The 26,275-nt window shown below is 44.9% G+C and overlaps 4 protein-coding genes across 9 annotated transcripts in view; 3 read left to right on the plus strand and 1 right to left on the minus strand.

Moving 5' to 3' along the window:
• The first annotated feature begins 91 nt into the window (after window positions 1–91).
• ASCL3 (achaete-scute family bHLH transcription factor 3) lies at window positions 92–5,345 on the plus strand. 4 transcript variants are annotated; one of them, XM_087745561.1, is made up of 3 exons: window positions 92–1,763; window positions 1,966–2,762; window positions 4,083–5,345. In XM_087745561.1, exon 3 carries the CDS (start codon window positions 4,088–4,090, stop codon window positions 4,640–4,642), a length of 555 nt encoding a protein of 184 aa, XP_087601687.1. In that variant the 5' UTR covers window positions 92–1,763; window positions 1,966–2,762; window positions 4,083–4,087; the 3' UTR covers window positions 4,643–5,345. The 4 variants fall into 4 exon arrangements, with proteins under 4 accessions (XP_087601687.1, XP_087601689.1, XP_087601690.1 ...); XM_087745563.1 differs by having other exon boundaries at window positions 1,966–2,031; XM_087745564.1 differs by having other exon boundaries at window positions 92–826; window positions 1,966–2,031.
• A 142-nt stretch (window positions 5,346–5,487) lies between these two features.
• CUNH11orf16 (chromosome unknown C11orf16 homolog) lies at window positions 5,488–14,945 on the plus strand. Its single transcript, XM_087746662.1, is given in 9 exon segments — window positions 5,488–6,446; window positions 7,687–7,891; window positions 8,688–8,847; window positions 10,046–10,274; window positions 11,043–11,705; window positions 12,152–12,339; window positions 14,084–14,206; window positions 14,208–14,324; window positions 14,937–14,945. Coding segments are annotated over 8 exon segments (1,656 nt in total). The 5' UTR covers window positions 5,488–6,446; window positions 7,687–7,724.
• A 488-nt stretch (window positions 14,946–15,433) lies between these two features.
• On the minus strand, window positions 15,434–20,981 carry AKIP1 (A-kinase interacting protein 1). The gene is made up of 5 exons (XM_087745565.1): window positions 20,859–20,981; window positions 20,225–20,302; window positions 17,156–17,269; window positions 16,798–16,848; window positions 15,434–15,879 (listed from the first exon to the last, which is right to left on the minus strand). Exons 1-5 carry the CDS (start codon window positions 20,970–20,972, stop codon window positions 15,736–15,738), a joined length of 501 nt encoding a protein of 166 aa, XP_087601691.1. The 5' UTR covers window positions 20,973–20,981; the 3' UTR covers window positions 15,434–15,735.
• A 3,045-nt stretch (window positions 20,982–24,026) lies between these two features.
• The window catches only part of DENND2B (DENN domain containing 2B), a 184,190-nt gene continuing 181,941 nt past the window's right edge, over window positions 24,027–26,275 (plus strand). For 2 of the 3 annotated variants that reach the window (XR_015701831.1, XM_087745570.1), the window contains exon 1: window positions 24,027–24,315. The gene's annotated coding sequence lies outside the window, so the exon portion shown is untranslated. The remainder of the gene's footprint in view (window positions 24,316–26,275) is intronic. The other variant, XM_087745575.1, reaches the window with a different exon arrangement.

Genomic DNA, 26,275 nt, shown 5'->3' on the forward strand with positions numbered 1-26,275 from the left:
TGCATGTAAATTCCATCTATAAAAGCACTTCTCTGAAAATGCTTTCGCGTAGCAATATGCACTTGTTCAGTGCTCAGATAAAGGAAAGAAAGGCTCACCAAATTGCTAATTGAAAAAAGTTTTTAATCCCTGACTCAAATTTAGCTATGCATATGTAGTTACATTATTGTCTCATACAGTTTTCAGTTCCAGTGTGGAAAGAAGTGGTCCATGGAACAGGACTATATGTTGCCGGGTGCAATTTTGGCTTGCTTAGCCCACAGCCTGGGGAACAGAGTAGCACGGGAAATAAACTGTACCTGTATACATAGCTCTGCCACATCAGGGGTGGAAACATGGTTGCCCCATAACAACATTTGCACTGTCTGCAGCTCTTTTGCAGATACAGAGCTTCATTCTCTTCTCAGTCCTGTAGTCTTCCAAAACCTGAGTTAATCTGGAAGGAATTATAATAGGTGGCTAATTGGTGAGGCACAGGATTCTTTCTTTAAATTAAAAAAAAAGCACAAGGTGGATTGACAGAACAAAATCCAGACTTGGGTTCAGTTACTGTGTTCAACATTGCTCCCTGAAGAGTCAATAACCGGTTATGACAGTGATGTACCTCAGGTCTGCTAAAGAAAAAATAATGTAACTTCTCTGTTGAATAGACGCCTTTCTACCAGTTCTAGTAGATGTTCTACCTCTTCGCTGCCTTTCTGATGAGGCGTGAAGCTGGTGTGGGGAGGAGGATGCAGAATATAGCATTGTTGTGGCCCCACACAAGGACAGCAGAAGCAGAATGCTTTCTTTGATGGCTGACAGTCCCAAGAAGACAAGACTGGATGTATGTAGCTCTCCTGGTAGTAGATCAAGTGTTGCTAATCTTATAGTGTCTTCTGAAAGTTTTTAGCTAAACTGGTTTGGTTTGGGATTTTTTGTGTGGTTTTACCTTGATCGACAGAAGGGCCAAATAGTGAGATAATCTAAAGTGTCAAGGTAATCCTGTAAAATGTGGGAGTTTTGAAGTTAGGTGTCCTATTTCCTTGCACCTGTACAATTGGACAGCTATATACTGATACACGTAACATCTATATACCTATATATATTTGACTATACAGACTGATTACTCCATACTGTGTTTCTAAGTTTAAGAAAAACTTTAAAGTGTTTGTCTTGCTACTCATTGCTCACTGTTTTCCAATCTTGTCTACCTTCATAAATGCTTTATTAGAGAGCTTTTATATGGTGTTATACTTCTTAACACTAAGGGAATTTCCCAAAATTACAGGTGTAATGAAGATTAAATTTGAGGGTATTAAGCTAACTAATGTGTGTCCTCATCTCTAATCTGGAGACAAATTCATCACAAGTTTCTTCTAAATAAATGCTGATTTTCTGTGTTTAAAATGAAGTTATGAAAATTAGTTTGCTTATGCCTTGATGGCAAATATTTAACTAAATTCTAGCTGATTGTTATATTTAGACATTAAAGTATGAAATACCAATAAATGAAAATACTGCTTTAGTAAACCGTAACAGAATACATACAGGAAGTAAACAAAGTACATTCCTGATTACTTTTTCAGGTAATCTGGTTGTGTTCAATACAGTTTTAAAATTTCTGGCCCTTAATGCCAAGTTTTGTTGCCATCATAGCTGTGGTGTGGGTGGAAAAACCAAACCAGAAATGAGCAGATCTAACTGTAAGCTACTTTGCATGTTGTCAATTGACTATAAATTGCAGCAGTCATTGACTCAGCGGAACAAGCTACATAATTCAGGTAAGAGACTTGCGTGTTGCTGTATCTAGCAACAGATCTTCACTGAATATCAGTGTGTTTATAAATCACTTCTGCCAGCTATTCAGCAACAGTGCTTCCGTAGCTTTTTAATGGATTGTGTTTAATATGATATCTTATTAAATAAGGTGTAAGAAAAATGGAACGTTAACTGCTTTTTTTAATATCATTTGGATATTTTCAGGTATTATTCATCAGTCTTAAAATAGCACGTCTTGTTTCCTTGGATTTTACTTTCATCTGAAGATTGGTGAGTCACTAGTCTGAAAGGAAAACGATCCTAATACTTGCATTTTGCACTTCGTGCGGGTACTAAGGCAGCAGATAACTGGTTTAGGTAATGCTAATATGCAGCAGAAGTGTCAGTATTAAGCAACAAATACTGCAAGTATCTCTTCTTGCGGGGTTGTGTTGGTTTTGGTTTCTTGCTCTATAGCGATGTTTTGCTATATAGTTTTTTTTTGCTGTGTAACAGACTTTTTTCCTCAGACAATGTTTTTAAGTTATTAGGAGTAGAAAGTTTTTAGACAATAACCGAACCTGTGTAAGCAGAAAAGGGAAAGATGACTCTACTATTTTCATTTTATAACAAGTATATATATTCACTTCTGATTTCCTGCATGTATATTAATGTAAAACGGATGTGCATTCATGCTTTCAGCCTACCTACAGAAGTACCTGTTTAAGATGCATGTGACTTTCTCTCTTGTATAACAGCATGCTATAAATGAATTCTTAAGATTTCTGTTGTGAGATCTATGTGCATTAGAAAAAGAAACAACACTGAATACAGAGGCATTTTGATAGAATATGTTGTGAGGATAGGTTCATACTGAGTAAAAATTCTTTCTGTATTAAATGTGGCAGGTATGAAGTCATTAGAAAATGTTAAAATATCCCCATATCCTTGTGAAGGATTAAGGGGATCCCATTTACGTTATGGAACAATGGTCGGAACATTTGAAGCTTTGCAAGGTTTTTGTGAGTATGGAATCTAGATGTTTCTAGTAACCTAGTTCAATGTTCAGGTTTGGTTTCCATTTTAGAGGGTGTAATATAACCTAAGTGTTTTAGGCAGCAATGTATAGATGTGGAAGTGGACGGTGAGTAAGAGCATTTTGGATAGATTCTGTGTAGCAATTCGCTTGCAATCCATGAGGATGGATCACAGTAATTCTTTAAAAATTAGCTAGTTATTGAAAATTTATTTTTAAGTAGCTATTCGGTAACAATCGTTACAGTTATGCTGATATGTAGCTGTTTGAATAATGATATTGGGAAGGCACTATAATGTAGCTTCCTATAAAACTGCAAGATTACCTTTCTAATAAATATATAAGGGTGATTTGTGTAGTTACGCCTGCTGTAATGCTGCTCTGAAGAGAAGGTATGTGATTTTAGTAGGCCAGTCTGAGTTACAGGTTTCTAGCAGTGCCCCAACAACTGTGTGCAGTCCCTTCATAGTACAATAATTTATAATTGGAACAATATTATTAGGACCTGCATTTTTTCTTTAATAAATTGATTATTTCATAATCCTCTATCAGTAGGATTGTATTTATTGTTTTATATCTGTGTTTAATCTGCAGGTGAGTACAGAAGGAGCATGAGGACGCAAGGAGATGTCAGGTTTAGCAGAAATTCATCCTCTAAACTTTTTGTAAAACTTTTTATGTAGAATGGATGTAAGACCTGACAGACATAAAATTAAGATTGACTTCCATTCCCTGCACAAGTTTTCCATCTAATTAAGACAGTATAGTGAATAAGACATCAAATGACTAGAGAGAAAAAATAATTTGCCTTTGAAGGCTTTTTGGTGTGGATAGGGAGTCTGTTACTGGAATTGTAGGTTTAATTTTTTTCAGGGAGGAGAAGGGGGTGGAGACAGTGCCTCAGATGTTGGCCTGCTTTGTTTATTGCCTGTGGAGATGTTAGGTTCTGGTGGATTTGGAGCAAGCTAGACCTATGTGGAGTACATAAAGGTAGATTCTCTTCATTTCTAAAGCTGAGGTAAAAGGAGACTGCTGTTTGCTTTAGGAAGCTTTAGTGGCTTTATTTTCTTAAAATCTGTTGTGAATTATTGTAATTAGTGTTGCTGACTTGCACTTTCTTGTATTTTCAAATGGGACATTGCCTGCTCCATGTAACGATCTTACAACACCATTCTGAAATGTCACAAATGCATTAAAAGTCTCTTCTGGAAAATGCCAGTAATGCCAAGTGTTGGTAAGTCCAGGTGAGTTTTTTCTACTGTGCAGTATGAGTTGTTTAAACTATTATGTAATTATGCATTTCCAGGTTAAATGCAGAACCTGATGGATGGCAAAAGCTACCGTAACCTCATGGACAAGTTGTCCATCTGTACTGAGTCTCAGCGCATACAGCTGGCCAGGCCTTTCTGTGCCGACCCAGTGGTCACATTTCACCTGTACCCAGAAACACCAAACCAGGTCACTTGCTCTGAAGATTTGTCGTTCCTTCCTTTCATGTCTGAGCATGCCATCACGGAGAACTTCTACAGTGAGCCCTGCACCTTTCCTTACCAAGTGCCCCATTCCAATTACCGCAGAAGTGAGTACTCCTATGGGCCAGCTTTCATCAGAAAGAGGAATGAAAGGGAAAGACAGAGGGTTAAATGTGTCAATGAAGGCTATGCTAAACTGAGGCATCACCTACCTAAGGAATACTTGGAGAAACGGCTCAGCAAAGTAGAGACGCTCCGTGCTGCAATAAAATACATTACCTACTTACAGTCTGTTCTGTACAGTGATTCTGTGGTGGCAGAAAAAAATGTTGTGGAGCCAAGCCAAACACCAAAAGCAGTTAACAAACAAAACCAGTTTTTGAAGACGATCTAAACCGTTCCAAACCAAGCAAAAGTTATCCTGTCTGGGAACCTAGTAGCCACTATATTGTTAATGACGCTCACGTTCCTGGCATATCTTAGGAGCAGATCATAGCGTGCGTCAGTATCAGCCCACAGAAAAGAGTTTTGATTTTGCAGATAGTAACTACTCTTAGATATGAAAAAGGCAACTGGGGAAATCTCATCTGAATGGCCTAAGTTAGTTAATTCACAGAAATTGGAAAACATTTCTAAAATTGTCACCAAACCAAAAATGGAATACCTATACGTGTGAAGTAACTGTATGTATCATCACAACCTGCATGCTTTAAAATAAAATCTTTCCACTGATGGGACTGAGATTCCTCTCATTTTCTGTAATGTTACTGGTTTATTCTCACATGCACTTTCTTAAAAGATTTTTGATCTAATTGTCAGTGTTTCTCTTAAAAGGTCTTTTTAAAGGTTCTCAGGAATGGTGTTAGATGTCAACAGAAAGGATAACTTAGTTTAAAAAGAGGAAAATAAAAAGAGGAGGGTAGCAGCTCTCTGAAGCACGGTTACTGAACATAGGAAGAGCATAAAGTCTTGCAAGTGCTGCTCCATCCTTTTCTTATTAATGAATATTTTAATCCCATTAAAAACTGTTGACTTAGCCTAATTTCTGTTGAAAATTCGATTCTTCTTCAGCTGTCACTGCCCTTAAAAATGACTAGGACTGCTCACACAATACACAGTATAAAGAGGGTTGGCAAGGTCTTGCCCTTGCGGGGGTGGGTGGGAAATCCTGCAACAGAAATTTTTTGGGACTTTCACTGATAATGGTTGAGGTCTGGGGTGGTCTTCCCTGACCTCCCAGTCTGTTCCTCTGTACTATTGATGGTTTCAGCTAAGTGGTATAGAATAGATTTATGTGAAGATGGTAAAGAGAGTTTAGCTCATAACTGGCAAAGTGTTCTTAACATTTGCTCTATGTAAGGGAATTGTATTATTTGTATTAAACAAGTCCGTTGACAGCATGAGAGCAGGTAGCCTGTGGGTGCAACAGAATGTACAGAAAATGGTTACAGACTTCCTAAGTGCTGTATCCTTGTCCCTAATCACAATCGTCTCCTCTGTTACCTTATTTTTACAGCAGTGAATTGAAAAATGCCTACAAAATGCAATTTAGTATTCCTCCCACCCACCCAAAAAAGAGTTAACAATTGTTAAGGAGAAAATGAAGATTAGGGATCACAGCAGAGATTAACAGGTAGATTTCTGCATTGTATTCTGGCATGTTTTTGATATGCACTTCGCAGGGCAGAATTCATTAATCCTTCCCCTTTGTTATGAAAAAGGAAAGTTTGTAAAGTGATCTGACCTCAGTTTGTCTCAGCTTCAACCTTTCTGTCCGCATTTCAAACCAACTTATTTGTTACACCCTGTGGTGGTGGGCTTTTTTTTCTAAACCTGACCTGTAGCTTTGTAGGATGCTATTTTTTGCCCTGCAATAGCAGGCAGAAAGCCTAGAGGACACTGCGTCCTCTTATCCCTCCTCTACCCCTGCAGTCTTTCAGTGCAATATCTAGATCAACATGGAGCTGAAAATTGAGTGGATACATGGCAGACAAACGGTACTCTCTGTAGTCATGTTCCACTGGTTTTTAACTGGTAAGGTCAGGGTGTGTGATCCTGGTAGTAAGGACTGTGGCAACCTCCGTAGCAACTAGGAAACACTGGCAGCAAATGGCTTCCTGCGTCAAACAGGCAAAAGGGAAAGATTTCTGCATCGGGGCTAAATCCGAATCAACCAGATGTAGTGTTATCAATAGCTGGTAAGTGAAACTCTGCTGTGTCAAAGTACTTGGAGTTATCCAGAAATAAAAATCTCATGAAGTGTTGCACAATTGCGTTTGTCAGTGCCCTGTTTTATACAGAAATAGGGGACCTGGCTCCCAGCAGTAACAGCACTGAATGGGTTTAAAATGTCCTTTAATGTAGAATTGATAGTTGCATTTCTTTGCAAAGTATTAACCAATTCCATCTTGTTTTGGTTTATAATAGGGGAGTTTGTATAGTTGTGAAACAAGTGAATATATTGTGTTGATTTGCTGACTTAAAGACACATTTTGCAGCAGTTAATCCACTCTTCTTGCTAGCTTTGGTGTGCTAGTTTTCTGAAATTATGTATATCTGGGAGTCCTCATACAAAGCACTAACAGATCATCTCTCTTAGATGAGAGACAAAATACCATTTAAACATAATATGAATGCTTAAACTGTATTTTGTAAAGTAAATTAGGCACTTAAAATTTATATGTTGTTGAATTTCCATGCAAATTTTAGCCTAAGCATGCTAGACATTTCTAAGCAATATAAAAAAAAAAAAGGAATCGAAATGTGTCTACTACATCTTGTCAGATTACCAGAGATAGCATCACATCATCAATCTTACCGTGACAGCCTCTGAATAGTTATCACTTGTCAAATCTGAGCATCTCATTCTTTCTCATGGCAAGCCATAATCCTACTGTTATAAAACATGACAGGGCAGCTGAAAGATCAAAATATTTCCTCTTAATACATCACTACAAATAAAACAAGTAACAGGCAACCGTAATCTAACATCACGTTCAAAAACTGTCACGTTTACTCAGCTTGTCAACTTCAGCTGTAGTTTCTGTCTCAGCTTGTAAAACAGGGAAGGTTTGGCTGGGACTGTGTACAAGAAAGCTTTAAAGGAGAGTGTAGGTATAAGAAAGGAGCTGAATGTTACAGGAGGAAACAAAAGTTGGAGGGAGGTGAAAGCTACTGCTTTCCTGGGACTTTGACAGCATTTCTGGTTTCCTTGGGTGTTTCTGTCCCTCCACCAGGTTGGGATTTGGATGACTGAAGATCACTGAAGTCACTGATATGGGTTCATCTGACCAAATGCTAGTCTGGATATTTTGAATTTGTTCTTTTTAAATAAAAATAAGCAATTAATAAAAGCTACTGAATTCTTGAGGTACACTGGAAAGCATTTGCTTGTGTTGGAAAATGCCAATACATTGTCTCTCTTCTACCAACAAACAGATCACGACTGAGTCCTGTAGGTAGCTGCTTTTGCAAGAATGGCTCGTTCAGAAGGGTTCCTGCCTACAGGCTGCAGGTATTGCAGTGCAACGCCAGCTCTGGACAAGTTCTCGTGCTCCAGTGTCATACCTACTGTCAGCCCCTGCTGTAGGAGCTCTGTTGTAGTGCATCCCGCCTGGATCGCCGAGCCCCTCGCCCCCCAGAGGTAAAATCAAATTCTTGTTTGAGTCTGTGCCTTTTTCTTTTTCATGATACCTAATAGGATAAAACAGTCTGGTCTGTCAGATTAATAAATTAGCAGCTTGAACATCATTTGAGCTTTCCCCTCCCCTGCACTGGCAGTTTTTTAGATGGTATTAACTAAAGTGATTTGCTACCCTGGAGATTATGAAAAGCAAAGCCTGAGTAAACCTATCAAAGAAACATTCCTTTAATATTATTTGGATAAATAAAAGCATCTTGCGTTAGCAGCCATCTTCTGTGAAGTGTTTCTAATGCTTTGTGACAGGGGATTATTTTTCCTGTTTTGAACTTGAACCTGTCATCAAACAGCAGCTTCGTTGTTTACTTTTCTACTTTTCTGTTGTTCCCTGAATGCCCCAGTGTAAACCATCAGCTACGGCGCTCTCGAGTGCACCTATGCTGTGCTGTGTGCTGGAGATGGATCCTTTCTTCGGATCTTAAGGGTTGCATTGGCTTGCCGTGTAAACAGCAAAGGGGCTAGTGCAGGTAATGCTGGGCCAGGATTCCAGTGTATTCCTGGCTTACTTCCTCTAAACCAAAGAAATCTGGGTAAAACCAGGCACTGATGTTTTTTTCCCGAGAGCAAAGAATTGTCCCAGCACAAGCAAGTTTTCTGTTTCTTCCCACATACTTTGGCCTGTGGGAGTGCTACAAAATGAGGTGGAGTGATCCAGTTCTTAAATCGTACGAGATTTGTTTTTTTTCATGACCTACAGAAGCTGTTTCTCCCAGTGCTGACCCATTTTCTTTTCTTCAAGGTGCCAATGGATTAGCCACTGCCTTCCCTCCCCTGGCCCAGCATGGAAGAGGCTGAGCGCATTGGGGAGATCAGTGGGCTTAGACAGCAATGTCCCTGTGCTGGTGAGAGGGGAACAAGATGGATTTTATTACCGCGGTACAGTAAAAGAGGAGATAGAGGTGAGTGACGGTTGCTGTGCAGTAGTCATGGGTATGTGTAACAGGGTGTCCAGTCTACCAGCAGTCCTCGCGCACCACCTGAGTTCAGTGTTGCAGTTTTGATTTCAGCTGGTGCATGAGTTAGAGAACAGATCACCAGGACAGCAGATGCTCATGGTTATGTCGATTCATAAAGCTCCCGACGTGCCTGATTCCAGGCTGCCCACATCTCCTGCTGCCTGGCATGCCGGGTGAGCCTCTTGCATGCAGCACAGCCTCAGGCACCAATAAACTAATAATGATCAGATCCTTGCTCTGCTCAGCCTCCTTTACTGAGTCCATTTCTAGGAGTGAGCAGGTGTGTTTCGGGGGTCGTCATCTTGTGCAGAAGACGGGTGCCCCCCAAGCTCCCAGTTCCTGGTGAGAGCAGTGTTGTTGTGCACCTTGCAAGAGCAGGCCCTCTGCTTCTGCTGGCGCTGGGCACTGAGCCAGGCTCAGGCAGCGTGAGTGCTGTTGTGAGCAGTGTACCGGCTGCTGTTGTGTGTAGACACATAACCATCAACAGCACAGGAAAAGCGTTAGTGTTTTATGTACACACTTCCAGCTTGAGTCAGCTACAGACCAATGGCTCGGTGTCTTTTCAGAAATGTTAGTGAAAGCTTTAATTCATTAGTTTGTTAGCACTTCAAACTTAACAGAAAAAAGAGCCTATTATTTCTCAAGAACAGGGAAGTACCTCGCTTCATTGTTGATGGAAAGCCTCTTGACAGGCCTTGATTTAAAAGAATATACAAATTCCCAACAATCCCCCCAAGAAGCAGAGTTAGTGTTGTCTGTAATGAGGAAGGACTTGGACGTGGCTGAAGAACAGGTCTGAACAGCTTCTGTGTCCCTTGTTATCTGGTGCACATGGCGTGGTTTGTGAAATCCACTTGCACTGTATCTATAGCTTTTTTTCTTGGGGAAGAAAATACAGGTCCTAGCAGCAGTGAATCTGTACATGTGCTTCACTCAGCCTGCTTTCTGGTGAGCCTCACGAAGGTCTTTCTGGCTGTCTCAATGCTGGACTAACACCACACACTATTTAGTGACTGTTCAGGCTTGCTTGGTGTTTTGACCTAGCCACATAGCCACAGAATGGCCTCCTGGCAAAGGTTACATGACCTGACACATTAGGGACTGTTTTTCAGAGGAACTATTATTTTGTTCCTGGTAACAGAGTGAAAGAGGCATGTTCCTGATAGAGTTTGCCAAACCACTTGCGTCACATGGAAGGCATCCAGTGTGTGTGCAAAAAACAGCAAAGGATGACATCCTGGAATATGTGAACAGGATGAAGCACTCCTTACTCCCTGGAGACAAAGTGCTGGCACCCTGGGAGCCAGATATGGCCAGGTACGGCCCAGGAACCATCCTCACGGGCATCGAGACAAGGGACCCCTTACGAGGTAAGAAGGATGCTGCCTTCTTCTTCCTCGCCCTGTTCCAGGACATAAGTGAGACTGTCAGGATAAACTCTTGTGATGCTACTGCCAGAGAACCACCAGTGCACAGACTACAGTTTAGCGTTGCTTAAAACTTGCAGTAGCTGATGGGACTTGCTGATTGATATCTGTGTGTAACCTCACCAGGAAGTTGTGACCCGTAAAAATGTTATCTTCCATGTCCGCAGATGTGCTCTTTCCCATCTGCTTGGACAAGGCTGTGTCTGCCATGTGAAGGACGGTGGCCTGTTCATGAGGGATACAAGTGAGACAGCCCTCAGGAAGCACCCATCCATGCTTGAGTGTTCACATTTGTACCGAATGGTACATCTGGGGGTGATCTTATCACCCAAATGTACGAGATTTCAACAGACAATTCATTTTTCCCACGTCTGACAGTCAAGATCCACTGACTTATCAAAATACTATTCTTAGAGCATTACTGCTAACTTTGGCAGTAACAACAAAAGTTACTCAGTCAATGTTTTCGTGTTCATCTGATGACAAATTGGGAGGAAAGATGCTGACAGGCCTGTTGTCACACCGACGGTGCCCTAGCTGCCCACTCCGCCCTCCATGACGTTACGCTGAGGTGTTACAGAGAGGGGTGATAGCTGATCCTACCGCTTGACAGGAGCAGAAAGTGCCTAAAGCTGCGAAGCCTGAGATCTGTATGTGTGCGCTGCCCAGGCAGGCCAGCTGCTTATGGCTGCTTACCTTTTCTCTCAACAGCCTCAGAAGACGAAGAAATTATGGTCCAGTTCTGGAATGACAAGAAAGTGAAACTGCCGCAAGGTGTGGCTCTGTGGATCCCTCCTAGCCTGTGGGAGAGGATTGTAGAGATGATTCACATGCCCTTCACCAGCAGGGTGAAGCCCAGAGAAAGTCCGGACACTAACTCTTGTGTTTTTTCCTGTAGTCCTAAAACAGCCCTGATTCCTGTTTGTGCTGTACACAGCCTTGCCAAGCACTACTTGCTGTGCTTGCCCTGCTGGCCACGTTTCCACTATCACTGTGATGGTATATGCTGTTCGTCAGCATGTGTAAGGTGCATCTGCTGCTGCCGTCCCCATGTTGATGCCTGGTGGCCTCTTCCATCCAGGTCTCTGGCCTTTCGGAGTGAAACTGAAGAGTCAGAGTCCAGCAGTGAGCCCACTCCATGCCTTCTAGAACTGAAAGGCTCAAAACAAGAAGCAGCAGCAGCTGTGGGAGCATCTTCCCCCTCTTCGGATTCCGAGTGGGACCTGGAGCCATTTCCCACTAAGAGTACTGTGGTGGACAGTGCTGTTAACACAGGTCCCAGCTGCCTTGAGAAGCCCAGGCTAAAGGATTCTGCAAGACCCGAGTGGAAATACTGGAAAAGAAGCCACCACAAGTCCCACCCCAGTAATTCAGGTACCTTTTAACACACCCACAGGGAACCAGCAGCCAGAGGGGAAAAAAACCAAAAGTGGTCTGGGCAGTCACTTTGTCTGTAGTTTATTGGTATAAATACTTCAAATTTGCATATCAGTCTCTGATACAATACTTCCCCCTCCCCAATGTTTCTGCTGCCTCATCTTGCATGCTAGCTCTTCTTGTGGCAATTCATCCAATGGAAAACTACCAGAAAAATGGATTTCATTTGGAAGCATAGATATCCCTCTCTGAATTTTGTTCCCCATCATTTTCCTGTGCTTTTTATGATGCTAACATCTTTATTAACCTTCGTAGCTAGTTCATGCAGAATAACCGGAAAGAATTCCTTTCAGGCTTAAAGTACATTTTCCTCTCCTCTGAAATGAATATTTCTCCATTTTAGTTCTGCTTTCACTCTTACATACAATTTTGCTCCTTCCCAGCACTCAGCAGTTGCAGCAGCACATGTACAAAGGGCAAGTCGGAATCCAAAGCCATCTCCGCTGGGAACGTGTCCTGTGTTGTCTCGACTAACAGGAGTGCAATGTTTGAAACCATCGAGCAGTCTCCTAGAGGGCAACTCACAATGAAAGAAATCTTAAGAGACCAAGATTTCAAGCTGTCATTGGGGGTAAAGTAATCTGTATTAATACTATATTTATGTAAGCATGCGATTTGCTTGAATGGAAGAAATATTCCTGTTAATGGTCTGGAAGTTGGCTAGAAAAATACATTGTTTCTAAGTTAACTGATTGCTAAGGCCATCCACCATTCTTGTGATAGGTAGGAAACTTCTCCACTAATTAAAATAAAACAAAAATCCCCAAACCCTAAGGAAGGGCTGAAGCTACTTCATAAAATGGAAAAGATTATGCCAGTAACTGTGTGAGTATTCAGTAATGCAGATTTCAATTCAGAAACCTGCCCATTGACATCACCCCAATGATGTCCTATGGCAATACGGACCTACAGGAGTGGCCCTGGAAATGTACAGATGTGACTGTCAGCAGCAATAAAACACAAGAAAAGATTCAATCTGGAAAGGTGCTGGGGTCTGACAGTCAAACTCTGATAGTCACGATCTCTATCTCTGAAAGATAAAAGCAGATTTTTTTGGTCAACAGTCTTTACTGAGTATCTTCTCTTGCTCCCTCACAAGAAGCAAGCAGTTTAAACAGCAGATCCCTATCCTGAAGCTAGGGGATACAGAGTAAGCAAACTGTGTCACAGCTAGAGAACAAGGACAACACCCTGATTTTTAGGCCTGGTTTCTGTTGGCCATGGTGCCCTCCTGCTTCAGAAAAACTTGGAAAAAAAATCAGAACATGAATGCCAAAAAAAGCAAGCACGGAAAAGAGGAAGAAAAAAGCTTGCAGAAAGAAGGGGAAGATGAAAGAGAATGGCAGGATGAACAGAGACACTGCTCTGCACAAGAGCATCAGGGGTACAATTAATAAATTATGTATCAGAAATCAAATATTAGCTCCTCTGTATCTTCATGCTCTTGCTACTGTGAGCTGACTGCAGAGTAAAACTTTGAATGTGCTAAACTTGCATGATTTTCTTTAGGAGAAAATTAATCTGTTAATGACATGTCTTAGTGAACAGAGAATATACTGGAATGTATCTTGTATTCTCACAATCATATGCATTAATTTGAAGCAGATGCCTACCAACTTATTAATTGTATGGTTCCTACTTTTTTATTTAAATAATCGTAATTGCACACCTTTGTAATTGATTTCCTAGGAATTTTTAGGCCAGTATGGAGTTCCAGGCAGACATGCTCTATGTTAGCAAGTGTCACAGCTGTGCACTGAAGTGACATGCTTTGCCTGTTGATAAAACTAAGAAGAAACCAGAGTGGTTTCATTCTAGCCCCAAACCGGCAGCATGAATCACAGTAGTGGATGCAATGTGGTAATACAGAGTATAATGACATACTTTTATTCATGTAAGACAGCCCTTGGTGTTTTTAAACCCAGAAAATACATTGCTACTCCTTGAGACAGCTGAAGCAGTTTCATCATATAATACAGACTGCATAAGAAGTAACTTGCAACAAACAAGCGAAGCTGGAGAGCAGGCTTCCCAGAGGTGCTCTCTGTGGGGCTAATGCCCTCCCACCGTAGTCACCAAAAATCCTCCGAACTTCTAAAGGAGCAAAGTTTTTGGTCAAAGCCTAACAGCTTCTGAAAATCCTTTGGTCTTATTGTACACTTAGGTGTTTCAGCAGTAAAAGCACAGAGATGATACCATTATTAAAGCTACGTGAGGCAGAGGTACCCATCTTAGAGCCAGGAAAGCAGCAGTTACAAAGACACTGGTGCTTTTTTTAGAGTAGACTTCCAAGGGATTTGTTTTCTGCCCTCCAGGAAGAAGGTTTTGCAGCATCAGAAAAACAAAGATACAAAACAGGAAGAAAGAAAAGAGAGTCAGATGATAAACGTAAAGCGACTTGCATAGCAGATGACAAACTTGACGATACAGACCACGTCAGAAGAGGACAGACAGAAAAAACAGCAAAGAGCTCACTTGCAACAAAGCAGAGAGAACCATGATCAACTGGAATTCAGTAAATGTACAATTGATGAAGGTCAGGAGCTGAAATTTCAGGTAAACTGCTTATACTATATCAGTGTTACATTTATTAAGCAAATCAAGTTCTGATTTAGGTACTGTCTCTGCAGAATATCTTTATGGATAACTATAATTTTAGTAACTGAAAAACTCTATTTCCACCCACATCGGATTTCAGTATCCTCATTCTTTACTCCAAGGTGTTATATTAAATTCCTAATTCTTTGGCCTTGACTTTACAATTCTGGAGAGATCAGGTAAACTAGTATGAGCACTAAAAGCCTGAACAGATGCACAGCAAGGGTCTAATAAACCTCCAATTTGTCTACACTTCTCTGGAGTCAGCTAGAGGAATTCAGCATAGCGATTTCTTTTTTGTAGAAAGCCAGAAGGAATGGAGAAACAATACAAGCTGATAGCTGAAAATATTTTTTTTTCAGGATTAAAGCAGAAGAGAAAGTAGCCAGAGGGTAAAGGACCTGCTACTGTACATACAAACAACAAAATGCTTAGAGATCCAGCATTCAAGTCACTGAATTTTATATTCACATGAAAATTAGCTGAAACCTTAATACCATCAGCTATGTAAAGATTACAGATATATATAGGTCATGTCACTAATTCTAACTGTGGAATCTGATCCTTCAGGAGAGTTAAGCATCCAGGGAGTTTCGTTAGTGGGACTGCTCATGTTTAAAGCGCATGAACTTGGCCATAAGCTGCAGTGTGCAGTTGCTCAGCAATACATTTCCCCCTCCAGGAAAGAGGAGACAATTCAGCGTACCCTACCGCCTACTGAAAAAGGCAGCTAACTGGTCTTTAGCCTAGGTAAGAGCCTGCAAAAGACAGGACTTGAAGTGTCAATAGTTTATGTGCCTATACTGAACATCTGATACATATTCAAGCACCTTCCTGAGTTGGGGTCCTAGATAGTGAAATTCATTTGCAGTTTACTTCTTTCTCAGAATAATAAAAGTACAGATAGGAGAGATGCGTTGTGAGCCAGCTGCTCTAAAATCAGTGCCAGCCTACAGAAGCTAATGTACATCCATATTCATACCACATGGATCACGCTTTCTGTGGTCAAGAATGTGACACGGACATTCTGTCTGAGGATAATATAAAAGAAGCTGTCATCACAAAGATTAAATTATGTATTTTATTCCACTGATTATATCTTCAATTGTTTAAAGCATAAGAACTTGGAATTACACAGTCACATAATTGGATTTAAGGCACACAATGTACAAATATTTATAAAATCAGTGTACAAAGTGGGCTTCATATAATTGTATTAAGTAGAAAACAAATATACAGGCCGTAAAAATGGAGTCCCAAAGAGGAGGATACTATTAAAGTGCTAACAAGAGAAAGATATACATAGTTCATTACATGCATTAAAACAGCCTCGTATTTTATTCCTGTGATTGCCAAGAAACAACAAACATCATAGAACAAAAGTTAAATCAACACTTTGTCCTGCGTTGACATCCACCACGTGGGTTTGTTGCACCATGTCCTCTGAGGTTGCTGTGACAGAATAGGTGCCAGGAGAAACTTCAATGTAGATGTCTTTGGAAGCTTGTCTGGTCTTTAGGGAGGGAAAAAATAAGTTCCATTACTGTTTAGTCATCTTAGATCTCCCACAAAAATAAGCATTTTGAATTTGGGTAAAAAAAATACCTTTCAGCTGCTATATAAACATACTAAGGTTTTTCAAAATATACAGGCAGCTTGGACAAAACTGTAAAATGTTTCTGTCGATACAAAAATTAGCAAGTACCATACTCAAAGTATTTCATTTAATGTTTCAATCAATGGAAATAATCAACATGCTGTAATCTCTGCCTCACATAACTGAAAGTTACCAACCTAAACGGTTTTGAACATAAACCTGGAAAACATCCATACAACAAGGGTGCTCCTACTAATTTGTACTGTGGTACAGATTCCATGTTTCTCATCTTTTGTGGCTTAGAAGTCCCTGAAACTCATTTGGTGAGGTGTTAGGCTTTGCAAAATAAAAAAAGTTTTCTCCTTGAGGAACAGGAGTCTTCAGAGAGACTGTATGAGGGCCAAGCATAACTGGCTAAGCAACTACCGTGTGCTTTGCTGCATGCTTTTCCTCAGCACAGGGAATGGGTCAGGAGCACAAATAAGGTGAGACTGGAGAACTGGTGGGTTATTGTTGCTGATGCAATTCACAAGAGCCCAAAGTTAATAACAGTGTCTGAAGTTCTGTACCAGTCCAAAATATAAAGTAGACTCTTAACTGGTTATGTGCCAGAATGCCACAATCTGGTTTATAATTCATTTATAATTAATTGTGCAAATCTCTGTATGCCCATTCTACTGCCCACCTATACATACAATAGGATTGTGAATGCACCACTGGTTAATCTTCTGTGCCATCACAAAGTCTCCACACCTGATCACAAATTTTAACCAGCTTGATGCAAAATGATAAAGAAATGCTACACCTCAACCTAAAAGTATTCTATAAACTTACACGTTGCTGGCAAGTTTGAGCTTGACTGGGTGCTAGAGAGTCTTCAGTCCTCTGGAAAGAAAAAGATACTGTTTTCTAATGATACAACGCAAAAGGCAAATTCAACCCCTGAGAAAGGGGATGCTTTATGTCCATGAAATTTTCCCCTCCACAAAAGGATGGATATGACACTGACTGGTGCCACCAGAAGTTACTCTGCCTCCCCCAGAACGCTCAGATCAGTCCAGGTGATCATATGCCCATGATGTCAAACCACATACATTAGTGTAAGCAAGTGTCACAGACACTAGATGGATAACAATTGTCCCATGGCGAGGGAAGGAATAACCTTTAATCAAAACCAAAAACACATACTTACCTCTTCCTCAGAGGACTCCAGCTCTCTTTCCCCTGCTTGCCTGCCATGGTATCTGCAGATGTGTTTGATTTCATGCTCTTTGTGTCTACAGGCTGCCATGAAGCTATAGTACTTCTGGACAACAACAGAAACAGAGAATATTATGTGGAGAAGCATCAAAGTCACGCTCACAACTACTGCAGATTTACAATTAGAAGTGGAACTGCACAGCTACTGACCTTCTGTATTAATTGGCTGGTTTGTTCTTGTGTGAAGATGAAAACAATGCTTGGATATCCACAGGACATCTGCCTTCTGGTACAAAACTCTCAGTCCTGATTTTAGATGCCTGTCTCCCGACACAATCCATAGGGACTCTCTGACACCTCAGAACTGAATTAATGAAAATACCAGAAGGAATGTTCTGGAAATATCTACCTGATCAGGCTCTTCAAGAAAAGCTCTGGTGGAAAAAGGCATAGCTTATGGGATATATATGCAAGCTAGGTGCTTTGCAACCTAGCCAGTTGTCCTGGTTTCAGCTGGGATAGAGTTAATTTTCTTCCTAGTAGCTGGTTTAGTGCTGTTTTGGATTTAGTATAAGAATAATGTTGATAACACACTGATGTTTTAGTTGTTGCTAAGTAGTGTTTATGCTAAGTCAAGGACTTTTCTGCTTCCCACCCTCTGCCAGGTGCACAAGAAGCTGGGAGGGAGCACAGCCAGGACAGCTGACCCAGACTGGCCAAAGGGCTGTTCCATACCATATGATGTCATGCTCAGATATAAGCTGTGGGGAGTTGGCTGGGGGGCAGTGATTGCTGCCCAGGGACTGGCTGGGCATCAGTCGGTGGGTGGTGAGCAACTGCATCGTGCACCACTTGCTTTGTATATTTTTTTAATTATTATTTTACTTTATTTCAATTATTAAACTGTTCTTATCTCAACGCACAAGTTTTCTTACTCTTCTGATTCTCTCCCCCGCCCCACCAGGGTTGGGGGGGGGAGTGAGAAAGTGGCTGTGTGGTGCTTAGTTGCCGCCTAGGGTTAAACCACGACACCAGTGAAGACTGGTTCTGCAGGGCACATGCAGGAGCAGTGCTCTAAAAGCAGAACATGTTAATACTGAAAAATGAGTTGGTGACGAAGCTGAAGTGTCCTCAAGGCTGGTACCAGTAGCAGAGCGGTTTTGAAAATTGTATTTAAATCTACAGCAGCCCTTTTCTGGCTCCACAGTAAAGGAACTTCAGTCTTCCCCACTGCAAATTAAATATTTGAGTACAGCTCTGCTGCCATCTGTTGTCACCAGAGAACTCCTCCCAGGGTTACCTTTTTGATCACAGGGACCAAAAAGTTCCAAAATATCTATTTTATTTCACTTGTATTTTCCTTGTCTCTGACTGTCAAGACTAAACAAAAATAAGGCCAATAGCAATTCTTATTTCCAAATCTACTGCTGTGCTTTATTCCTTGAGGTTATGCACACATCAACAGATTTGGTTGCTTGTATTGTGGTTTACTGTGGAGCTATGTCCCAAAATACATCAAATACTCTTACCTATTGCATAGTGTTTCAAAGAACATCTCTGTGTCACAGGAGGTGAGCTGGATTCTTTTACATGACGTCACAAGAGCAAAGAAATTAAATCAAACTTTTGGTAAGAAATGTGGGTAAACTTTGGTCCCTTAGTAACTCTAAACAACGCATCTTAAATCACAATTTTAATTGTTTGCATTCAGGTGCCTAAACGGTTCTGTGTGGCTGTGGATTTTCCACTTTGTAAACTATAGCCGTGAACTCGTGGGTCTGAGAATTACCCCCCCCCCCCCCCAATGACTCTTCTTCTCTACAGAAGATGACTGAAGCAGTACTATCTTGGCTGGTGCATAAATATGGAAGTCATCCACTGTTTGTTCCAACTCTAATACTCCTAACAGGCCATAGGATAAGTCTCTATACACTGTTATATTTTTGTTTCATCTTCTGCAAAACTCTATTCTGCCTGTGTTGTTTTAGGATTAACTGGTTACTGTGTATGTAGTGCTTTGACATGATAAAGATGTTGCTTAAGAGCTAATCATCTGGTGCATGTTGAACTACTGTTTTCTTTAATTTAATTGAAGACTTAGCCTCTGTTATTAACTCTGCAGACAATGAGCTCCCTGCTGCACTGTGATAACAGATCCCGAAGGGCACAGACGATGTAAACTGTGATGGAGTTTTCAGAGACTTTATGCAGTAGTCGGGCTGCATTCACAAGGATAAGCCGGCTGGGCATACCCAGAAGAGTAATGACAGCCCGCAGCCAGAGCCCACATGAAAGCAATGGAGCTGTGCATCTGTACGCCATACCTCTCAGTTTCTACATATCACAAATAAAGACATGGTGCTGCTCAGAACTGAGCCCACACTCCTTATCCCGTAGCCACATTCCAAATCCAGTTTGCTTAAACAATACTGGGGGGTTAACTCCAAATTTGGAGCGAAGGCATGACACAAAGCAATCTCTTTGCTCGAGATTCAAACTCTCCCTTACTTCCGCGCACACCGACTCTATCAGCCAGCATGAGCGGTTCACATTGGCGTGATGCAAACAAAGGGTTACTCTGTTGTAAAGCCGCTCCACAGCAGAGGTGCAGGGGTACCTGGCAGCACTGGAATCAACTCTGTACATTGTGACACAGGACAAGCCTGTGCAGTGGCTGACACAATGTAATTTGTGACGTCATCTGACATTTCTGTCTCTAACCCTATTGCCTTTCCACCAAGAAGTGGAGAAACCCTCTGCTAAAATCTGTACTGGTCTACTGGTTCTGTCTATGGAAAATGCCAATAGCGGTGTTTATCAGCTAAGGTGATACCAGTTGTCAGCATAACACTGGTGAAACCTACTATGAAATGTACCACATGATGGCAAATGCCCCAAATTTCTTAATCTAGGCTCACAGGCTCACCGGCTAAGCTCCTGCCATGCAGTGAGCAAAACTGAAGTCAAATTTTTGCAGTTTTAGCAAAAGTAGTGCAAACAGGCCTCTGCCAGGCACATCATAAACGCTCGCCTTTGCACGGGCCTGGGGGTAAAACCTCACCTCACATTCCTTTGTGGCTTGATTCATCAAGTTCACAATTGAAGCGAATGCTGCGCTGAGACGTTCTGAATCTTCTTCCTGCAATTAAAGACATCTTTTGTAACTCATAATGGGGTGCTCGCTGCTTAGAGGTAGAAAGTGTCAGGTGATTAAGTAGCAAAACACTGGCTAGCGCTGGAGGCCGTCTCTGGGGTGAAACGGTCCTGCGCAGCCCACCGCTGTGGTGCTTACTTTTGATGCAGCGTGCGCCCCGGCCTTCCAAGGCCCCCCGCACGCCCCCCGCAACGCCCGGGCGCTTGCGACACCCAAGGGGTCACCGGACGGAGCGACGGCCCCGCAAAGCGCCGGCCACCTGCCTGCAAGGGCCCCCCACCGTTTCACGCCGGCTTCGGCTGGATCAAACGCAGTGGGAAGTAACCAAGCGTGACGCCGTGCTACGTACTTGAAAACGCCTCTAGCTCATTATAGCACGTACATGGCTCGGTCCCACGCATACATACACACGCGCTAGGCCCCTACGGGACACGAGCTATGTTGCCACCATTTAAGGACGCGGCTCCTCGGCGCTTATTTATCGCGCTGCACTCCTGCCGGCGCGGCCGCCCCGCCCCGCCCGCCCGCCCGCAGCACTGACCGGCGCCGAGGCCGGGGCCGGGACCCCTCCCGCCGGCCGCCGCCGCCGCCGCCCCGCCCGCTCCAGCACGGCGCGCGCCAGCCCCGCCGTCCGCCCCGCGTGCGCCCCCTCCATCCCGCCGCTGCCGCCGCGCGCCGCTCTGCTGCGCACGCGCCGCGCCGCGCCGCCCCGCCCACGCCTCTCCCCCGCTGCCGTTAGGGGGCGCCACCGCCCCGCCGGTGATGCGCTGCCCCGCCCCGCCCCGCCCCGCCCCGCCCCGCCCGGTGGCAGCGGGGCAGAGCCCGCCCGGCGCCCGGCCCCGCGGAGCGGTCGGGGGTCCCTGCTCTCCCCTCGCGCCACCAGCGCTGGGGCCCGCGCCCTGCCCTGAGGTAAAGCCGCCGCCCCCTGGCGCCCAGACAGGCTTTCCGTCGGCTTCCCTCAGCGACGCCGCTCCCGGCGGCAGCGGCCGGTCTGTGAGGCGCTCGAGTGCTGCCCCGCGGCCGGCCCCGCCGAGCGCCAGCGGAGGAGAGCCGAGAGAGGCTGGAGGGTGCCGAGCCCCGGCTCGGCGGGCTTCGCCCCGCGCTCTCTGTAAAGCGGTACTCCCGGGGGTTTTGTTTCAAACTTCTGAGGTAAAAAATGATAATTACAGTAGGGAGTGATGGTTGGCTGAGTGAAACAGGTATTTGTAAGAGGGCAGAGCGCCAGGTGAGCAGCCAGGTTGGATCGGCTGCAAACCATCGCTGCATCTGCTCTCCAAAAGAAAGCCCTTTCACTTTGGTTAGTGAAAAGAAAGCACAAAGTGTTTTGGCCTACTGCAAGCAAGATTTGCCAAACAAGCAAATTTGCTCCCTGGAAGCTGCTGCTGGCCCAGGAGGGTTCTCCAGCGGGGCAGGGCGTACGCTGAGGCCTTCGTCAGCCCCCCAGTCACCGCTCGGAGCTACCAAACAGGTTTGGAAAGCGACGGTGGCTATGTGTAAATTAGAGCCACTCGGTGGCTTCGCTAACCTCGCGTGTGCTGAGGTGACGGTAGGAAGGGCAAAATAAGCACAGTAACTTTCTTTAAAGGGCAGTATGGCCAAGGTTAACAAGTAGGCTCTGATTTTTCAAGTCCTTCATTCTTGTTTGTGGAGCTTTGCTAGCTGTAATCTGTTTGGCAAACAAGAAAAATAATTCTCTCCTAGTTTACATTTTATTATCATCTTCCAGTTGCTTAACCAGAGCAGCAGCCAGCTCCTGTAATAAACAAGCCCTTCACAGGCTGCTTGTTCATTAAAGCACATTGAACGCCCCAATTTGCTGTTCAAATACAACTTAGTTTTAGGCTGGGTCTCCTGTAGTCAAAGGAAAATTTAGGCAGTTGCTCAGTTGCTTAGAGGTCTGGGGAACTGAATGCAACATAAACGGGGGAGAAAAATAATACTTGATGAAAGCAATATTGGTATGTTCGAGATGTTTGTTTGATGTGCTGGAGAAGCAGCCAGAATAGACTGCTGCCTGCTTAATTGGAAGTTGAGCGTCTTTCTTTGAACATCATGCCTTGTTATCATTGGTCTCCTGGAGAGGCGGATGGGTTTGCTATCTTGCTGCACTTGTGAAATATACTTGAAAAGGCCCTCCTATGTCGTTTTTGTAACGGGGAAAGAAAATTGTATTCATTTGATATTCCTGCCAGGTACTTGTAGCAGTAGCTTCTTGTTCAGGAGGTAAATTATTCCTTGTGTGTTGAAATTTAAACTCCCACCATTTTTTGATGTTCGGTGACACAGTACTGCTTTTGCAGCTGAGTAAATACATCTGTCCCAAGAAGGCTGACAGCTGAAACAGCTTTTGCTTTGAAACACAGATTCACATTGGAATCCAGATGAGAGTTACCCTTACTTCCTGTGCATTCACTCTTCTGAAATATAATGGAGGTTTGTGAAATGCTGGACACTTGCACCAGATTTCCTTGTCGTGTGGGATGACGGATCAGAATATCTCAAGACAGTATCTCCTTTTTGGGTGATGAGGTGAAGAAAGCCAAGAATAGTTTATCCTGAGTACTCTGCTCTGGGTTCAGAGAAGTATCCTTGTGTAGGAAAGCTCATAAGCATTTGCCTAACGCTGAGCACCATTTTGGTTCCATTTCTGTCAATGGAAGGAAAGTAAGCTTAAAGTTCAAGAAATGTGCAACGTTGGAATTTGTATTTCCAGTTACAGAACACACGTGTCACTCTTTATTTTTCTTCTGTTCGTATTATCATTTGGTTAATATATTGTGACTTGTTTTATCAATCCTTGCATAATACTTTGAGATTTAGGTGCAGTCTTTGTATTTTGCAATACTTGTGGTTCTGCTAACAGAACTGCCTCTTTTGTATGGTTCTTAGATCAGGCGTCCCGTGCGGGTTTCTCCTCTGTCACGCCGGCAGAAGCGCATGGACAGGCGTGCCAGGGAGCTGGCCCGTACGATGCCGTTTGTGGCCTGCGTGGAGTACGTGTGTTTTATCGCTCCTGCCACGCACAGACCTCCTTCGCCCTCCGGTACGCGCGTTGCCCAGCGCCCTGGCCTGCGGAGGGACCCTGGCCGCGGCTTGCCTGGGCGAGGGCACCCGGCGCTCCGCTCCCCAGGCAGCAGAGCGTTGCAAAACTGCTGTCGGGAGCTGGTCTGAGCAGGCTGGGTTTGAAGCGAGGTACCCGCGATGTAGTTCAGAGGCATGCCGCTGCCTCCCTCTGCCCCCGCCGTTTGTTACTCCGAAGCTGCCCCGGGGAGCTGGGGAAGCGCGGCCGCCCGCCGCCCCGGGGGCTTGCCCGCCGCCCGGGGGCTCGCCCGTCCCCGGCGCCCTGATGGAAGCCATCTGCTCGGCGGCCGAGCGCAGGAAGCGCGCCGCTCGCTCCCCTCCTTCCTTCCTTTCTTCCCCGCAAGCGGCGAGGAGCCCAGCACTCGTAGTTTTTTAAATAAAAAATAAGCGGTATCGCTCCTCCGGGGTGGAGGGAGGAAGAAGATTGTCAGGCGGGCGGCTCGGTTCTCCCCTCCTCCTCCTCCTCTGCCCATCGCATCTCCCCGCGGACCGGCCGGTCCTGCCCGGCCCCGGCGGGCTGCTCTCCTCCCTCCCGCCTGGCCGGGACCCGGGTTTGGGGCCGTGGGGTGGGGGGCGCCGCCCACCCCTCCGCCGGGCCGGGGCCGAGCGCTGCCGGCGGGAGCGGCGGCTCGGCCGCCCGGGGCTGCAGCCCGGGCCGGGCTGCGCTGGGGGAGCAGGTTTCTTTGTTGGCTGCCGGGTGACTGGTTCCCATTAATCTCCCGCACTGGCCGTGGCCGTCTCCACTTCCTGCCTTTGCATACTTCTCTCTCCCTCGATCTCAGTCCCTTCCCTCCCCCTTCCCTCCCCCCTTCCTTTCTCTCCCTCTTCCCAGCTTCTCCAAAAAAGCTACAACCGCCCGGGCTGCGGGACGGGGGCTGCAGGCGTCCGGCGGAGGGAGCGCACCCCTGCGCGCCTCGGTAAGGGCCGGGGAGCCGCGCTGCCGGGTCGGTGGTCCCCTCTGGGGACCCGGGCAGGGGAGCGGGGCTGGGGGGAGAAACGTTTGATCGTGCTCCGGCTCGCCGTCCCTGCGCCCTGAGAGCCGGCCGCCTCCCGGGAGCGGAGCGGGGCGGGCCAGGGATGCGCCGCGGCGGGGGCTCCTCGGGCCCCGCGGCTTCCCGCCCCGCTCCGCGGAGCCCCCGCGGCAACGGAGCCGCCGGCGGCCGTGCCGGTGCGGGCCGCCCCGCGACCCTGGCGGGGTCCCTGCCCTGCTCGGGGGGAGCGCAGATGGGCGCCGGGTGCTTGCGCACGGGCGGAGCGGCGGGTCGGGGCTCCCGCGCTGGTGCGTCCTGTGCCACCGCCGTGCCTCGCGGGACGTTTCTTCTCGCGTGGGTGGCGAGGGCAGAGGCACCCCGGAGGGACAGAGCCCAGGAGACCACCTCGGCGGGACGGGGTTAACTCTAACCGGGCTGGGGAGCCAGCCCGCCGAGTGCGGGGCTCTGATCTGGAGACGGACGGGGAGCCGTGGCGCTTCTTTTCCCTTCCAGCGCCCACTCGCATCGTCGGTCCAGCCGGCTGTAATGCTTGCGTGCGTGTTGAAAAGAGCAGAGGAGCCACCTGGACTCCAGCGGAAGGCTTTAGGATCCCAAGACAGATTTAGCTGAAGAGCTAAGGGAGCTGCTTCAGCAGTTCACTTGGTGGGAAAATCAGATGTACTGCTCTTGGCGTGGTACCAAGCGTTTGCTTTACTGAGGAGCAGCGGGTCATCGCAATCAAAGAGCAGCAGCTACATATGAGGGAGCCTTCTTATGTTTACTTCAGTTTTATCACTCAGATGTACTTTGAATTTTAGTAATCAAGCTAAATGCAGCCGGATGCATAGTATTATTGCATGGAGTATGTCAATAGTAGTGTTTTTTCTACACCCTTGTTTTACTGTTGCACTGACTTTGGGGAATAGGTTTTCCTTCATTTTTATTCTGAGTAGTCAGTCTTTAACTTCAGCCAGAGATTGAATAATCCAGTAAAAAGCACCTAGAGTGATCAAAACTTGTGGAAGATAAAGGATGAAACTGTTAGTTGTAGTCTGATTTCTGATGATGCAGAGTAGGATGAATTGAAGTGAGGTTAATTTGCCTTTGAGACTCGATAATGTTTTGATTATTCATGATTAATATATAGTCAGTAGATGAAAATATTCCATACAGTGGAAGGGTAAGTTAACAGAGTAAAAGTATTTTATGTTTAAGGTGAGATTTGAGAAAATCATGTATGTTTAGGAATGTCAAAATTTAACTCTCATTTTGATGATCAGGTTTGCAGGTGGCACAGTGGAAATCTGTTACCAGGTTGAAGGGTGAGAGTACGATTTATGGCTTTGACCATTTATTTTCCTCTTCCTTTAGGGTTAGTTATTTAAAGGAAAACTGCAACACATTTAAGCAATTATGATTAATTTATATCATTAATTTATCAAGTTACCTAATGTAGTCGAGCACCTTTTAAAGCCAGCTACGGTCTATACACTATTAAGTGCGACTAGACTGGCAGGAAACTGCCATCTTGCTTCTAGGGTGGAACCGGTTACCTCTGAGAGCGTGGAAGAGTGGGGAGCAGGGCTCCTTGGGAAGGGGTGATCAGGTGGGTGGTGCTGGGCCTCACTGGGGCATGGAGACTGTCCTGCTCCTTAAGGTACACAGCATGTGTTCTCCTCTCATATGCAGAAATAAGGGAGTCCTGCCTGCCCTGGCTTTCTTCTGCTCCTTCCAGGGTGCTAAACTCCCCCAGCCAGCTTGCTCAGTGCAGTCACTGCCGTTCCTGGCGCTGGGGAGGAGAGGCGCCTTCGGTCCTCTTCTACCCTTACAGCATGTTTGTGCTGTGGCTGCCAGAATTTGCTCCAAGGAGCTCAGGACCAAGCATTGCCATTTCCCTTCGAGCAAG

Source organism: Nipponia nippon, unplaced genomic scaffold (genome assembly GCF_047370975.1).
Source record: "Nipponia nippon isolate SJK-2023a ecotype South Korea unplaced genomic scaffold, ASM4737097v1 scaffold_10, whole genome shotgun sequence".
Taxonomy (NCBI): Eukaryota; Metazoa; Chordata; class Aves; order Pelecaniformes; family Threskiornithidae; genus Nipponia; species Nipponia nippon.

What these genes read in the sequence shown, in the direction of transcription:
- ASCL3 (XM_087745561.1), top strand. Translation starts at nt 4,088, where the DNA reads ATGCAGAACCTGATGGATGGCAAAAGCTACCGTAACCTCATGGACAAG.
- AKIP1 (XM_087745565.1), bottom strand. Translation starts at nt 20,972, where the DNA reads ATGGAGGGGGCGCACGCGGGGCGGACGGCGGGGCTGGCGCGCGCCGTG. An exon ending in CGGCCCCGGCCTCGGCGCCG is followed by an intron (nt 20,303 to 20,858) that starts GTCAGTGCTGCG and finishes CTTTAATTGCAG; the next exon opens with GAAGAAGATTCAGAACGTCT. An exon ending in CTCAAACTTGCCAGCAACGT is followed by an intron (nt 15,880 to 16,797) that starts GTAAGTTTATAG and finishes CCCTCCCTAAAG; the next exon opens with ACCAGACAAGCTTCCAAAGA.